The 14,294-nt window shown below is 34.5% G+C and overlaps 1 protein-coding gene across 2 annotated transcripts in view; it reads right to left on the reverse strand.

Moving 5' to 3' along the window:
* The window catches only part of LOC126832949 (discoidin domain-containing receptor 2-like), a 141,857-nt gene that overhangs the window by 18,999 nt on the left and 108,564 nt on the right, over positions 1-14,294 (reverse strand). For both annotated transcript variants that reach the window (XM_050564010.1, XM_050564009.1), the window contains exons 5-6: positions 6,731-6,962; positions 5,298-5,445 (exon numbers count right to left, since the gene is read on the reverse strand). In XM_050564010.1, the coding sequence (XP_050419967.1) occupies positions 5,298-5,445; positions 6,731-6,962 (380 nt within the window). The remainder of the gene's footprint in view (positions 1-5,297; positions 5,446-6,730; positions 6,963-14,294) is intronic.

Genomic DNA, 14,294 nt, shown 5'->3' on the forward strand with positions numbered 1-14,294 from the left:
GTTGATTATTAAAGGGCAGCGGTGGCGGTGTTTGGAATTTCGCCTAATTTCTGGCTATCCTACCCCTCACGAATAAGCAAAAACGACTTTGGGACCTTACAAACAACCGAACGGGTTACTGCACGTCTCCGGGGCTCGTAATTCTTCATTATCCCTTTGGCCTATTCGGCACCTCGTTTCCTGCTACTCCCCTCCCCCCCAAATTCCCGTCCCCCGCTCATAGCCTATACCGCATCATGTATAACATTAACACATATCGCGGCGTTGAAATTATCCGCGAGACGTGTTAACATGGTCAGGCTTTTAGCATTATCAATATGTACGCCGCAAAATTCACTAATGCACACACATACCCAACGTATCTTACAAAACAACACTCACACACACACACACGGGTCAACTACACGCACTCATACTAGTAGGGTTAAAACCACAATGGAAACGCAGTTCTACACTGTATAATATAATAAATAGTAGACGGGCGAAGTTAGCGTCGGCTTACGACCGGACAAGAAAATAGTCCCCAAAAAATTAACACCGAAAGCTTGAATAGTTGTCACACTGACACTAGACAAGTTCACTAAGGACCACAACATCACACAGGGATATATTGTGACCAGTAAAACCAGCGGATTGAGGCATAGACGGATCAAGTCGATCATGATGATATGATACGACAAAACGTATACGCTTTACCACTGTTAAGAAAATTAAAAAACAATTTTTTCATTTAAGACTCTCCTTAGGTACTTGCAAATCTTCGGTTTGCCTTTTTTGTAAGATTTATTGGTCAGTTGGATAAATTAGTCTTACCAATATTCGATTTGCTACAGAGTCTACTTAGAATGTATTATATTTTTTGGAAATAAGAAGCTTTTGCAAAAGGACAACAACTGCATGTTCAAAATTCAGAGGCACTTCGAATCTTATTTCGGGTTTCACAAAAAATTCATTAACGTTAACTGATTGATTACATCTTTAATGTATAATTATGCAACCCGGCGTTATTTTTTTTTTCTGTATAATTGGTTAGTTATATAAGATCGTTACCAGTACTTCAAAAATCATTGCATGTATAATATAGCACGTTGAAATTATTCGTCTTGACTAGTTAATAGAATAAAGGATTCTCGACGACTGTACTCCGTACGTGTTAACGCTCTAAATGTCTTAGAACAACGCACAGCGGAGATTATACTTGAGAAGAATTTCATATTGTTGTTTAGTTTTGTTCGGAGCATTAATATCCACGCGAACGAGGAATCCGGGCTAAGTATGCTGCGGAGTCGTGAAAAGCCGAATTTCTACGCATGATGTGTTCAACATATTTCCGCGCACCCTCCGTATGACTACGTACGTCGTATTAAATTCTGCTATCTCGGGGGGGCAAATCTCGTTGGCAATCTCTGTAGTATAATATTCTTCGTATTTTAATCTCTGTATACCGTATTACGAGATCTCAGTTAATGAAATATACGCACAACCGCTCGAGCAATGGGTTTTCTCAACTTTTATCCGATTGGGGGGAATTCCCGTGCGACGTATCCTAGTAATTCGAGTAATGTGTGTTTCGAATAAACTTGTTGAGTCGATTTTCGACCGAGCCCGAAACAACAATGTGGATATCTGTCCAACGTGGGCATTCTACACATTTTTGGCGAATTCGAATCGTGGGCTTGACTGACGGTCAAAACGTTCAAAACTAACCGAGAGCCATATTTTCGGATAACCAAACGTTTACTCAAATGCTCGTCTCCAGCGTCCGCCACCACGGTCAGAACAATGGCCGGTTCTCGACGGTTCAATGCGTGCAGCAACCGAATCTTCTACATCTAGTAGACCGATGACTTTTTCCTCTGATCACTTACTCACTGCGTGTTATAATAATACAATATACAGTGTATGCACGGACATGGTAAACGAGTATTTGCTCTTTTTCATTCTTCGAATTCACACCGTGTGATAACGGCAGCGAACAAGGGAAATGAAATACTGTACCGGACGTGAGAAGTTACACGGGAGGGACTGTATGTGCGTGTGGTCGGGTAGCCGACAGAAGAACAATATTAGTCTGTGTGGCGGCTAAAGTTTACGTCGTACGTGATTCTGGCCGCTAATAATCGCTTTAGCCCGTGCACTGTACGTTTAATAATAATAGTAATAATATATTATTATAACAGTAATAATATATCCCGGGCGAATGGAGCGGTCCCTGTTTATCGCGCCGACATGCTGGAGATCAGACGGCGTTTCAATTTAAACACCGTGACACGAAGTCAAGATATTGCCACCGCAAAACAATAACGATATTATTATGTTTATAATATATTATTGTGTACTGTGGAAAACGTCCGGCGGGTATAAACGTCATAACCAACGCTCGGCCACAACAAATTGGCTTAACTCGTTTCCGATAGCGCACGACCTTTATACGTTTCCATATTAGCCTTGCAAGAACTGTAAATATTGTTTTTGGTTAATTTCGGGGTACCCCAATTGTTTGTACGACTTACGGACATTTAGTAGAAAATTCTATTCATTTTGAGTCACCCCTTACACGTGGCAAAACTTTTTGGCAAATTATATTTTATATTGCGTTACAAAAATAAATATAGAATGAGCGCCCTGTTATGGCATAGCAATCATTCTAAAAAAAATGTCTATGTGTCCTATGTATAAAAACAGTGCGAATTAAATTAAGGTATAAAACCGTGTTGGCCCTTGCACGAGGGTACATACGCCTTTATAGCGCCCACGCCGCTTAGGTTTTATTGTACAAGTGTATGAATAGAAACTCGAATATAATTCACGCGTAAATAACCGCTAGCCAGAGAGAAGACAACTTAGTTGGAGAATGAAGTAGACAGTAGTCGTATATTGTATTTTACGAATTAACTTGATGACTACATAACTCTAACTATATTATATAGTGGAAGTCACAATGATTCCGTGTAATTTCTGTTTGACTCTAATTGCACAACAATACATATAATCTATTACAGTAAAATGATTTTGAAAACGCACAGTGTAACACCTAGTCGGTTTTGTGAATAGAATAAATAAATGTATTTTCAACCACTGTCCAACACCGCTTATAATAATAATATTATTTAATATAAGTATGAAATTTGTAAGACCAAAACGAAAAAAACAATTTGCTCCATTGTTCACCTGATTTGTCTAATTTAAAAATCATTTAAGACAATAACAAAAAGCTTGAGTCGAAAATAACTTTACTAATTTAATTTGGGCTTATAAGCTTTTTATAACAATAAAAATAATTCTTAATAACATCAAAATTTAACGACAACGTAATTAAGTTCGGAAAAAGTCAAAACTTCCAGAAGCCGTATAATTTCTTACAGGTTCTTAGGACTTTATGAAAAATAATACAATAATGACTTCTTGTCAGCATTTATTTTTTTAAAACTTTTTTTTATATCATCCAAAATGTAACGAAGAAATTGATTTATTCAAATAATACCAGTTAAAAAATTATTTAAATTAGAAATTTTAACCATAAAAATGATTTTTTGGATTTAATTAATTGTATAAATACTGATTTTAGACAATAGTTTTTGTTTAAACTGAATACATGTTTTACTACACTTTTCAAGCTTAAAAATATACTATGGTTAGGAAATTTCAGACTCCAGTAATTTAGACTTTTACAAGATAGTTTGTAGCATGACTACTTTTTAGAAAAATTGAACACATAAGGATGGACTAAACCGACTTAAATAGACTTTCTAGTTTACAAATTTATTTTTTAGTTATAGCTAGTAAACAGCTAGTTTGAAAAAAGGAAAAAAAATATTGGGTCATTTGGCACGTTATCAAACGCCAACAGTGTTGTGTGTCTCTGCACTAATGTAACGTTTTCACGCCAATACTAAAAAACAGCTACCAGCGTGTATTATATTGGTTTTCTGACTTGGTGTAAACGAACTGATTCGACTCGATAGACGTTGTAGTACAATTTAAATGCTGTGAACCCTATTATATGTGGAAGCTCACAACCATATATATATATTGATCGAAACATTCGGACGGATATCATTAGCTAGAGCAATATATATATATATGTACATATATATGTACTAAATCGTCATTGTGTACAAATATAATGGATTGTATATAATAAAGCTCGAATAAAAAAAAAAACTCCGAAATAACGATTATTATTGGTAAACACCAACGCTTATAATTGTGTCTGTATGGGACGGGATCGCGTCCTTTGTGCGGCTTTTGGAAACGTCCAATTAGAATTATATATATATATATATAAATGTATAATAAATAATTGGCTGGCCAGTTTAAAAAAAAAAAACCCCGTCAACGATACAGCACACCCATGTCATATAATCCGTATTAAAGGTTGAAAACGGTATCTTTTGTAAAAGACCGACGACGGGGTTAGGCCAGTGCGGGAAGCTCTGCAGGGGGCGGAACCGTGCCCCATTATATGAACGTCCGTTACCGTTCAAAGGCTCCATTAGTCAACTCTGTGTGTGTGTGTGTATCGAGAGTTGTACGAAAAACGTTTACGAATATTATTCACTAGAGCACATGCACACACACACGAACAAGAGCCTTTGACGCACTTTTTGTCAGTCACAATTTTTTAGCTCCAATGTTGAAATTTTTTTCACATTGTCGTCGTCAACTAGAAAAGTTTCGTATGGTGATCTAGCCAAATACAGTTGACATTTACCTTTGTGTAAAGTCGCAATCGTTTTGCATGTTTTTACACACGTTGTGAAGTATAAATGATAATATAGCGTGGATTATACATATATGTATATAATAAGCGTTCACCGTTTTGTAATTCTACATGAAAGATATTATGTCAAAAGCGTGCGGTTGTCAGTTATCTGTGTTTCAATATGCGTCGCCTACATAATAATATTATGTTGTCTGTGGAATATTCAACCGTGTTACGTCATTCGATAAGTAAGACAGTTAACCTAATTTAGGAAAACGTCATCATCTTTACAGACACGCATCCACAGTAACTCGTCATGTCTAGCGACCTATTTGTTCTTTGTTTTTTAGAAACAATGGCCGGCTTTCTCCAGTAGCCTTAAGTCTCTGAACAGTTGAGAGATTCACAAACACAAACGATGTTGAGGTTTCCGCCCACTATATCTGTCATTTGATTATTATCATTTAGATCAATCGCGTTGTTTATTAAATGAAGTTTTACATTAAAAAAATACCGTTTTTCAGGATTAAATACCATAAACTAAATTTAATAAATAATAATCTTAATTTTGAATGTAATAAGGTTTACTCACGTTCCCAAGGACATCCGTAGATTTCCACTCTCATGCACACGGTCCTTGGATGTTGACTGAACGGCACAAAGCGGATTCGACTGGCCACGAACGGCAATTCCAATTCTTGATTCACTGGCAAATAGGTATTTACATTTCCTGGCAATACCTGCAGGTTAACATAAATAAAATATCATTTGAGTTTCGAATTGATACCGCGTACAGTAGGAGGAAATTTAAAATGGTAATTTCTAACATAAAAGAGGTAGGTATTAAAATAATAATATAAATGTATTGTTACAAAAGTATACAAAGCTGAACTAGAACGTGAAAAATCGGTTTAGGGAAATTTGCTGATGTTTCCTTGTTCCAAATTAGGTAGGAAAAGCACAAAGAAATTTATAACGAATGTATCAATGTATAGCCGTCTGTTGCAAAAAAAAAAAAAAAGTACTATTTATGAGATAGTAGTAACAACTATAATAAGCTGAATATATATATTTACAAAAGGCCGTAGAAATTATATTCATGTATATTTGTATTAGACATTTATCTAGAAAAATATCGATGTAAATTGCAAAAAAATAGTGTAATTTTATTATTTCATTGGTAAAATCTAGTTTTATGATGACGAAATAATATATAAACGTAATTAATTAATTAACCAAAAATGAACCTCAGAGAGAACTCCGGATAAAATAAACAGGACCTAAAACTTAATTCTGTAACTAATTTTAGTACACTCTCCAAATATGACAACTACAGAAGTGTCTGCATAGTGCTGCCAAAAGGTAAAGCGAAGGGTGGAGGCAAACTTCTCGAAACTTACCATAAACGAGCCGTAAGTTTATGGCCGAGAAAACTTTTCAAGAAAAATATGTTACTTCCTCCAAAACACAGTGTTTTGAGACTGAACAAGATATTATTATAATATCTTAGAATATTTTAGTATAGTCAAGTACAGAAATAGTGCGAGTAAGATTATCTCCGCCTACACAGTGAATTGTTAAATATAAGCAGGTCATTAATCAACAGACATGTTGTAATGTATAGCTAAACGGCTACACTATAGATATTTTTGAAGTATCATTAAAAATTAAAAAATGTATACCTATAAAATACCTATAGATAACTTCTAGTATAAATTTAAATAATATTTCGATAAATTTTTAGTATTAAAATGATGTTGTGTTCTTGTTCTTGTTAATATTTTATACGTGTTGTTATACATTGATTGATACTACCTTACGCTGTACGTTAACTTGTATCAGTTTCGGTTGTTTTGATGAGAAATATATGTGAACATAACTATAAAGACTTTTACCTTTTAACTTTGTAAAATCTTTGATGTGAACACTATGTCATCATTCGTTATATGCTTTTTTTTTAACACACGATATTCGTATACAGCTAACATGGTAAACATATCGAACGCGTAACCCATATTGTGTTACCTTATTGTCTCTGGAGTCTTTGTATTCCACCCATCTGCCAATCGACTGTCTCCAATATTCTACGGTGAACGCTTCTGTGAACTCTTGACCCTGCCCGTTACCCCACCGGCCTTGGGTCTCCGTCCATGTGACCAGGTGATCCGCGTCCAAGTCTATTTCCAGATACTCTCTGACTTCACTGCTGATCTGGGCTTTGGGACACCACGCGCCGCCGTTCTTTTCCTGGCGAATTCTGAAATTAAAACGAAAAATTGTAATGTTCTACTCCTATACCCGGTGACCGATTAAACGCGGACCGTTTAATATATTATATTATTATGTTTATGCAATTGCGGCGAGTTTCGGAAATATCAACAGCGAGCGACGGCGTATTAACGCTATTAGACGATAATATTATATTATTCATTCGAACGCTATTATTCACAATGTACTAATGTTTAACCATAGTTTGGACAAACACTGCCGTGCCTTTGTAGCGACTATTTGGTCTCACGTTGTGCACAAACTGTGGGCGATCCCCCGCCGAATAGTTGCAGTGTTAAATAATATATTATGTTAACAAATGCCTATATATAATTCATATGAATGTAGCTGTCGCAATGCCGAGTTTTGCTATGGTGGCTTATGATTACACCGGAATGACGGGAATTATATTGTAGGAATTTCGATTTGCCCAAAACATTCGGACCCCGCGCTCAATGCAACAATAAACGACGTCCGCAGATTCTTGGGATACATTGGCAAAACTATTCCCAAATGCGAAATAGATATTCGCGATTTTTTATTACGCATTTTAGGGGTTGGAAAACTCCACTCCTTTCCTCCCCGTCAATTATTAGATTTACATATTTTAATAATTGCCGTTGTCCGAAGCCGTTCCGGAATTCTCCATACACGCTGTATGTATGCTATATATGCAGACTCGATAAAAATTTGATTAAAAAAAAAAAAACCATAAAAACCCGCATTTCTGACCGGAGTATCATTATCATCATAATACCTACAACAACAATGTGCTTGTTCCAGAAAAATCTTTAGAAATGAATTCAATATTAATATAAAGACAATATGAAACAAAAAACAACGGCGTGTAACGGCGACAAAGAAAACAAATAATAATAGGGAAATAAACATTTTATAAATTATACAAAGAAAAACACAATTAATTTTTTTTTTTTTTTGCAAAACTGTCAGAGGCATTGTAGGTTTTCTCGGCTGTTATTAATTTAAGTAGAAATCTTAAGCGTAACGATAAAGATTTGAATTTGGTTTATAAAAAAACACAGATACTAACTTTGTTTTTTTTATCACATAAGAATACAATATCATTATTATATACGGGTATGAGGTAGTCAAATAAATAATTATTAATCGAACATAGTGATTACAATATTACAATTACTTGCAGCGCGCGATAAGTTTGAATAACGTATTTTTTATCCGTTATTTTCTTTACAAAGAGAATCAAACTCAATAAAAATTGTTAACGAATTTCACAACAATGTCAAATACTACAGAACTGTTCTGTGTTCGCTAAATAACGTTACTTCGTCCGAACTCTAAAGTTTATTTAGTTTTTCTTCTTATTTTATTTCGTTTTGTTTTTTATTGTAATAAGCTATTTTGAATGTAAAAAAGTTCTATTCTTTGTAATTCGGCTGTGCGTGCCCATTTGATTTAAATACAGTTCGGAAAGTTGTTGTTCGATTTTTTTAATTTGGTTTCATTCTGTACTGCGAAAAAAACGTCTTTCGAATAATGAGAAAAATCGTTATGCATAATTCATGATATTATTAACTCGACTAACAGCTGTAATCATTATTTCGATTCGATTAAATTACATTTTGTTTTTCGGTCGGCAAAAAAAAAAGAAAAATCTCATCCATTATAAGAACATAATTAGCAGCGAAATAGCAACAAACACCAATCGCAATCATTATGGCAATGTTTCGGGATTGGACGTCGATGTGACGCTTAATTGTCCGCTTTAAAATTTAAATTAAAAAAAATATACATATAACGTTCTCTTAATTTGTTTAGCAAAAAATATATTTTATATAAAAGTAAGTGCCTTTTAAAAAAAAAAAAAACGGTTATGCCATAGTAATGACGGTACTTGACATCCTAATGTATCTGAAGTAGGCCTCTTGATGGTCATTATTGAAATGCACTTATCATAAGAGTAAAAGGACGTCGATTGTTGTTCAAAGTAAGAACTATGCATTGACGGTTTTAAAAAAATACAACTAAAACTAAAAAGTTAAAAAAAAAAAATATAGTATATTAATTAACACGCTGGCGTAGCACAATTGCCTATACATAGCGCCGCGCGAAAAACAAATACTCATCTACATCATTTTATGTAATTTAAAACTGATACACCCTCTTTGAACTTTTATCAGTTCTATAAATCTATTCAATTCGCTAAAGGCTATTGGTTTATGGAATACGGAACAACAAATCTTCAGTAAACGGAAAACGTATAACAGGAGAAGCGTTTTTACCAATGTAACGGTGAAAATTATTACAAATAACATCTGTAAGTCGTGCACTGCGCTGGACGTCGATATTAAAGCCACAGACCGGCTGACGTTTTAACGGCTTGTTCGAGATAGGTCGAACCGTGTTTGGGAAATAATTAATAGAACAGCCGGTAAGTCAATTTCGGAAAGCAATCGAAAATCGTTTTGCGCTCGTTTCACAATATGTGTTAGAGACGGTAATATTGAAAACCCCGGAGGCCAGCAAACAAAATACAAACACGACTTTAGACAATATAAACCCGCTGTCAAGAAAGAAACGCTAATATTCGAACGGTTTAATAGTGCAAAGTTAATTACTTTTCCAGAGCCTCATCAAAGAAACAAAGTACCGGCCACGTATTATATTATAATACAAAACACCGCGTTATAATAAAAAAATCGCTGACATTATTTTATAAAAATCTAAAAATTAAGTATTATGATGAACAAAGAAAAACACAAGAACGTTTTGACCCAAGCAAATGATTTATACTAACTTTGTTGGGTTATGATAATGTTCGTTTGATTGTGTTACACGTTTAGATTTAATTAAATTTTCAGTCAACAAAGTTAAATTGAAATTTAATGTTTATTTAATGAACTTACTCGAGTTGATTTTAAAAAAAAAATAACGCATAACTTCAAAGGCAATTAAAAAATAAAACTATATAATTTGTAGGGTAATTATTGATTTTTTGTAAAGACAAATAGCTAATTTGATAAAATAAAAAACACAGCTTTAACTTAAAAATGCGGTATTGTCGTAATAATGTTTATTTGTTTTATCATACAACAAAAATTACAATTCAAGAACAATTTTAACACAACCAACGAGACGACTGAAAATACTCAATTATTATCCGCCAATGTCGTATACCGGTCAGACGTTGTTGGGTTTATTCCTAGTGGAAACTTAACCTTCCCCTCGGTTATGGTGGTCGACTGTACGCGATTAATCTTGTGACCAAAACGGACAAGTCGGTCCGACGAAATTAATTGAACTCTAAGAAAACATTTGCGGCAAGGACCTCGTTGCCGGACGGGTGTCTCCTAAATCCTTCTCCGACATGGCCGCGGTCCCCGGAGTAATCCGTCGCCGTAACGTGTGCCCTTACACTGGAGACCGACCCTCTTTGAAGAAAACAAAAACGACCAACGATCCGAGGCTCTTAAGTAGCGCATAGCCATTATTGTAAAACGTGTTAAGCTTACCGTGACGAAAGCCCGTTTAAGAGCAACAGTAACCTAACCGATATCCATATATATATATAGATACATATTTGTACTTTTTCATAACTGATCTTTTCGTCGTCATCAACCGCACATCTTGACTAGAAAGGATTTTTTACAATTTGCTGTCGTAAGAAATGTACAATAAGAAGTCTGTTCGAAGTACATTCGAATTGAAAAAGCGCGCGTTCCAGACGTTTGTCCCTCCTACGAAATTACTAACTTGATAAGATTTATTGTTTTTTTTCACCGTACAAACAACAGTTATATCCTAATTGAAGTCCTGCCGGAGTCGTGGACTATGAAGTTTTAATGAACATTAATATTGAACGGGACGCATACTATTATGAACTTACCCTTCTAACGATCTGCCACTAACGAATAAACATATATATATAATAGCGGAAACTTTCTCGGACGGTCGACTTAATGTGTGACGAACACATTTTAATCAGACCATACGGTCAATACAGTTTCCACTATTGTCATCGACCCGGCAACATGTTCATCGAAAACCGCACAATTTGTATTTATTTTTTTATTGAATAGGGGAGTTTTAGTGGTTATAACATGCCGGACGAAGAGCAGAAAGTATGTGACCTAATAGAAAGTGAAGTATTATGAAAATGAATCTGGGTATATAATATTCACTGTAAAGAAATAATCGCAGGCACGGATTTTGAGGGGGACTAAAAACTTACAATAACTGTACATTATAATCTACAATAACTGTACATGATATAATTATTAGTACACTACAAGTGATGAGAACCAAAATGACAATTTTATCATAAAATATTTTGCAGCGTGACCTTTTCTCATGCTTCCAAAACTCTACTCGTTTATAATTTTTTCCCGCAAAAAATTCACTCTAGAGTTCAACCAAACCACTCTGTATTACAGAGGCGGTGTCATCATTCATCATCATCATTTTTCGCAATGTTTCCAAGCTATTTGGGCAGCTCTCCTGACTATCTGCTTCCTCTCTACTCCGCTCGCCGTGTTTTGGCACTTTTAAAATATATGTGATAATATCACATTACATATATAAATATCATACATCCATTTAACTTTATACCAGACTGTCATCCTGTTTTGTGTATTAGTGCGGTTATTTTATATGTTACTGTCATTCTACTCTTGAACCGGGTTGTTATTTAAACGAGATATTATAAAATATGTATAATAATTATTGACTATATATATGTATATATTTAACAGACAGTATGTAGTACAACGGTAAGTAAATCGATCATCGGATTCCATTAATATTTTTACATTATACGTTTATAATAATAGATGATGTCTTTCAAACGTTTTTTTCAATTTTTACCGGTGTTATCTCCTTTGGTCCAGACGTCTACGTCAAACGATATTTTAGCCTTGCAGTAATCGACACCGACAACAGGTCCCTCCTAACCCAGGTTACAATACGGTTTTTTTTTTCACTTATATTTTCGACACTCGTTGACATTTTCCAAAACAAAGTGTTATTATTTTGCATGTAAATATCTGTATGCGGTTTATTAGCTATGTATTTAAATATTATATGCATGTAATATATAACAATTTAATAATATAAATAGAAAAAAAAACGCTCTTTGCGAAGATTTCCGACAAAGGCGTTAGGCGTGCACAAAATATAACATGCCTATATAATATATTATGTGTACTGGGGACAACACATATAAGTATTGTGCAAAAGTGTACCCCACCACGGACCGGTGATAAACGACTAGGTTTTATTATTTATTATTTTACTAGGGCGCCTATTTCCCCGTAATAACATCTGCAAACGAAAACACGCACAAGCCACCGCAAGGGCTTTGCCAAACTTTTGTATTAAAGCTATAAACTTTTTAAACGGTCTTTTGAGACACACGCGCACAGGCACATATACAATCACATTCATATACATAGGTATGCATACGAGCATATAATATATAATAATAATAATAATAATACGGTAACCCGACAACGGCTTCCCATCCGTTGTTATTTACATTAAGCATAGACGTCTCGTCGGTATTTTATCTTAGATTTATACACAAAAACTATACCTCCGGGACACGACAAACGGAGGATAATATAAGAGTTTTTTTTTTTTTTGTTCATCTTTATTTTATTTTCTGAATAGGTATACAGACATATATCGTATGTAAATGTATAAAGAAAAACGACTACTGATGAGGAGGACGCCAACTCGTGTACTATGTGAGCGCAGATTTGTATTCTGGGTCTGTGCCCTTATTTTCATACATCACACATTATGCAGACAATATCCGGTATAGAGCCGTGTGGGCCGGCCTTATGTAAATACGAGTACCGTGCCACTGCGAGTGAGAAATTGTACAAAACATTTATTTTATAACTCAATTTTTCCGTGGCAACAAGTGGTTCGAAACTATTTCTTAATCGTCAATAAAGTGATAAACCGATAAAAAATTCGCGAATAATTTTCTAATATAGGTATTTCTTTTAATATAAATTGCGCGATAGTGTTATTGGTTTATCGTTTATTTATAAAATGTATTTTTCAAAAGCAAAGCGAGCACGATCCGAAAACCTATTTACGGTTTATTTATTTTATTTTTCATAGCTAGAGAAATCGCTTTTCTATCAATTTGGATTCCCAGTATTAATATGTTATCGGCGAGAGGGGAGGGGGGGGGGTTGTTTTATCGACTTCAAAGAAACCCCGGTCGAACGGTATAACGGCAACAACGGCGTTATGTAAAAAATAATAATATCAAGGTCCGTGCTCAACAAGTGTGTAAGCATTTTTTATTGGCTTTCGCAGACTGACGCTGGGCGGAACGTTATGAAAAGTTATTTTTTATTTTAATGGATTCGTCTTGTTCGTAATTGTATTTGCGACAAAATATCGCTTTCGAGAAATATTATTTGCCCGACCATTATGTCACCCAACGCTGTATAAAAATATGTGTATGGGTCTCGAGTGGTTGAAATAAAATACACCGTTTGACATTGCTCTTTGCGCACTTTACTTTCTATCTGGATTCTAGTGCCGTATTTTTTTAAAAAGTTCACACTGGCGACCGGAGAATAAAAATAAGAAAATAAGGTCCCTGCTTTTTCAAAACGTTTTTTTTTTTGTAATCCCTTCCGTGTCCAAAAAAAATATTATTATGTTGCGATAACCTTTTGATTAGTGTCTATTTATAATAATACAGAGTGATTCTTTAAGGGCGAGACACTCAGTTTTTCTTGTAATAATTGCAGTTTTGTAGTTTTTCTATTAACAAAACAATTTTGTTTATATTATATTACAGTACTATCAAATTACTAAGTATTAACCTTCTTAAGTATTTTCCAGAGCCTTATCACATTTTTGTTTAAACTTTTGATATTATTTTTACTTGCGTGCATTACTCTACCGCACTTTACCTCCTGTCCAAAATTTTAAACTTTCAACAAAAATTCCGGAAGTTTGTACTTGAGTTGTTTACATTCATACTATTTTCCAGCGAGCCTGCAGGAATGCGTTCCAATTTGCTACATCGTTTGTTATTGTAGTAATATTGGTACGCTGTCGGTTTGTTGCTGTAACGTTGTAAAACCGTATCATATTTACTCCTGTACTGAGCATATATAAATATCAACACAAAAAAAAAATACAATAATCGAATAAAATCCGTGTTATTCATCAAAAGCAATCTCGATTGTAAATATTATTTTTTCAAATCATAATACACTCACCCTCAGATCGGAGTAAACAAAAACATTTTATCGAATCTCATTCGCACAAAAGTATCTTGTACGAATTTTCAATATTTGTGTTTCAAAAAATC

This window comes from Adelges cooleyi, unplaced genomic scaffold, assembly GCF_023614345.1.
Source record: "Adelges cooleyi isolate 19-005CV unplaced genomic scaffold, UGA_ACOO_1.1 ACOO_flye_CR_arks_rails_tigmint_CR_PRNA_167, whole genome shotgun sequence".
Classification (NCBI taxonomy): Eukaryota; Metazoa; Arthropoda; class Insecta; order Hemiptera; family Adelgidae; genus Adelges; species Adelges cooleyi.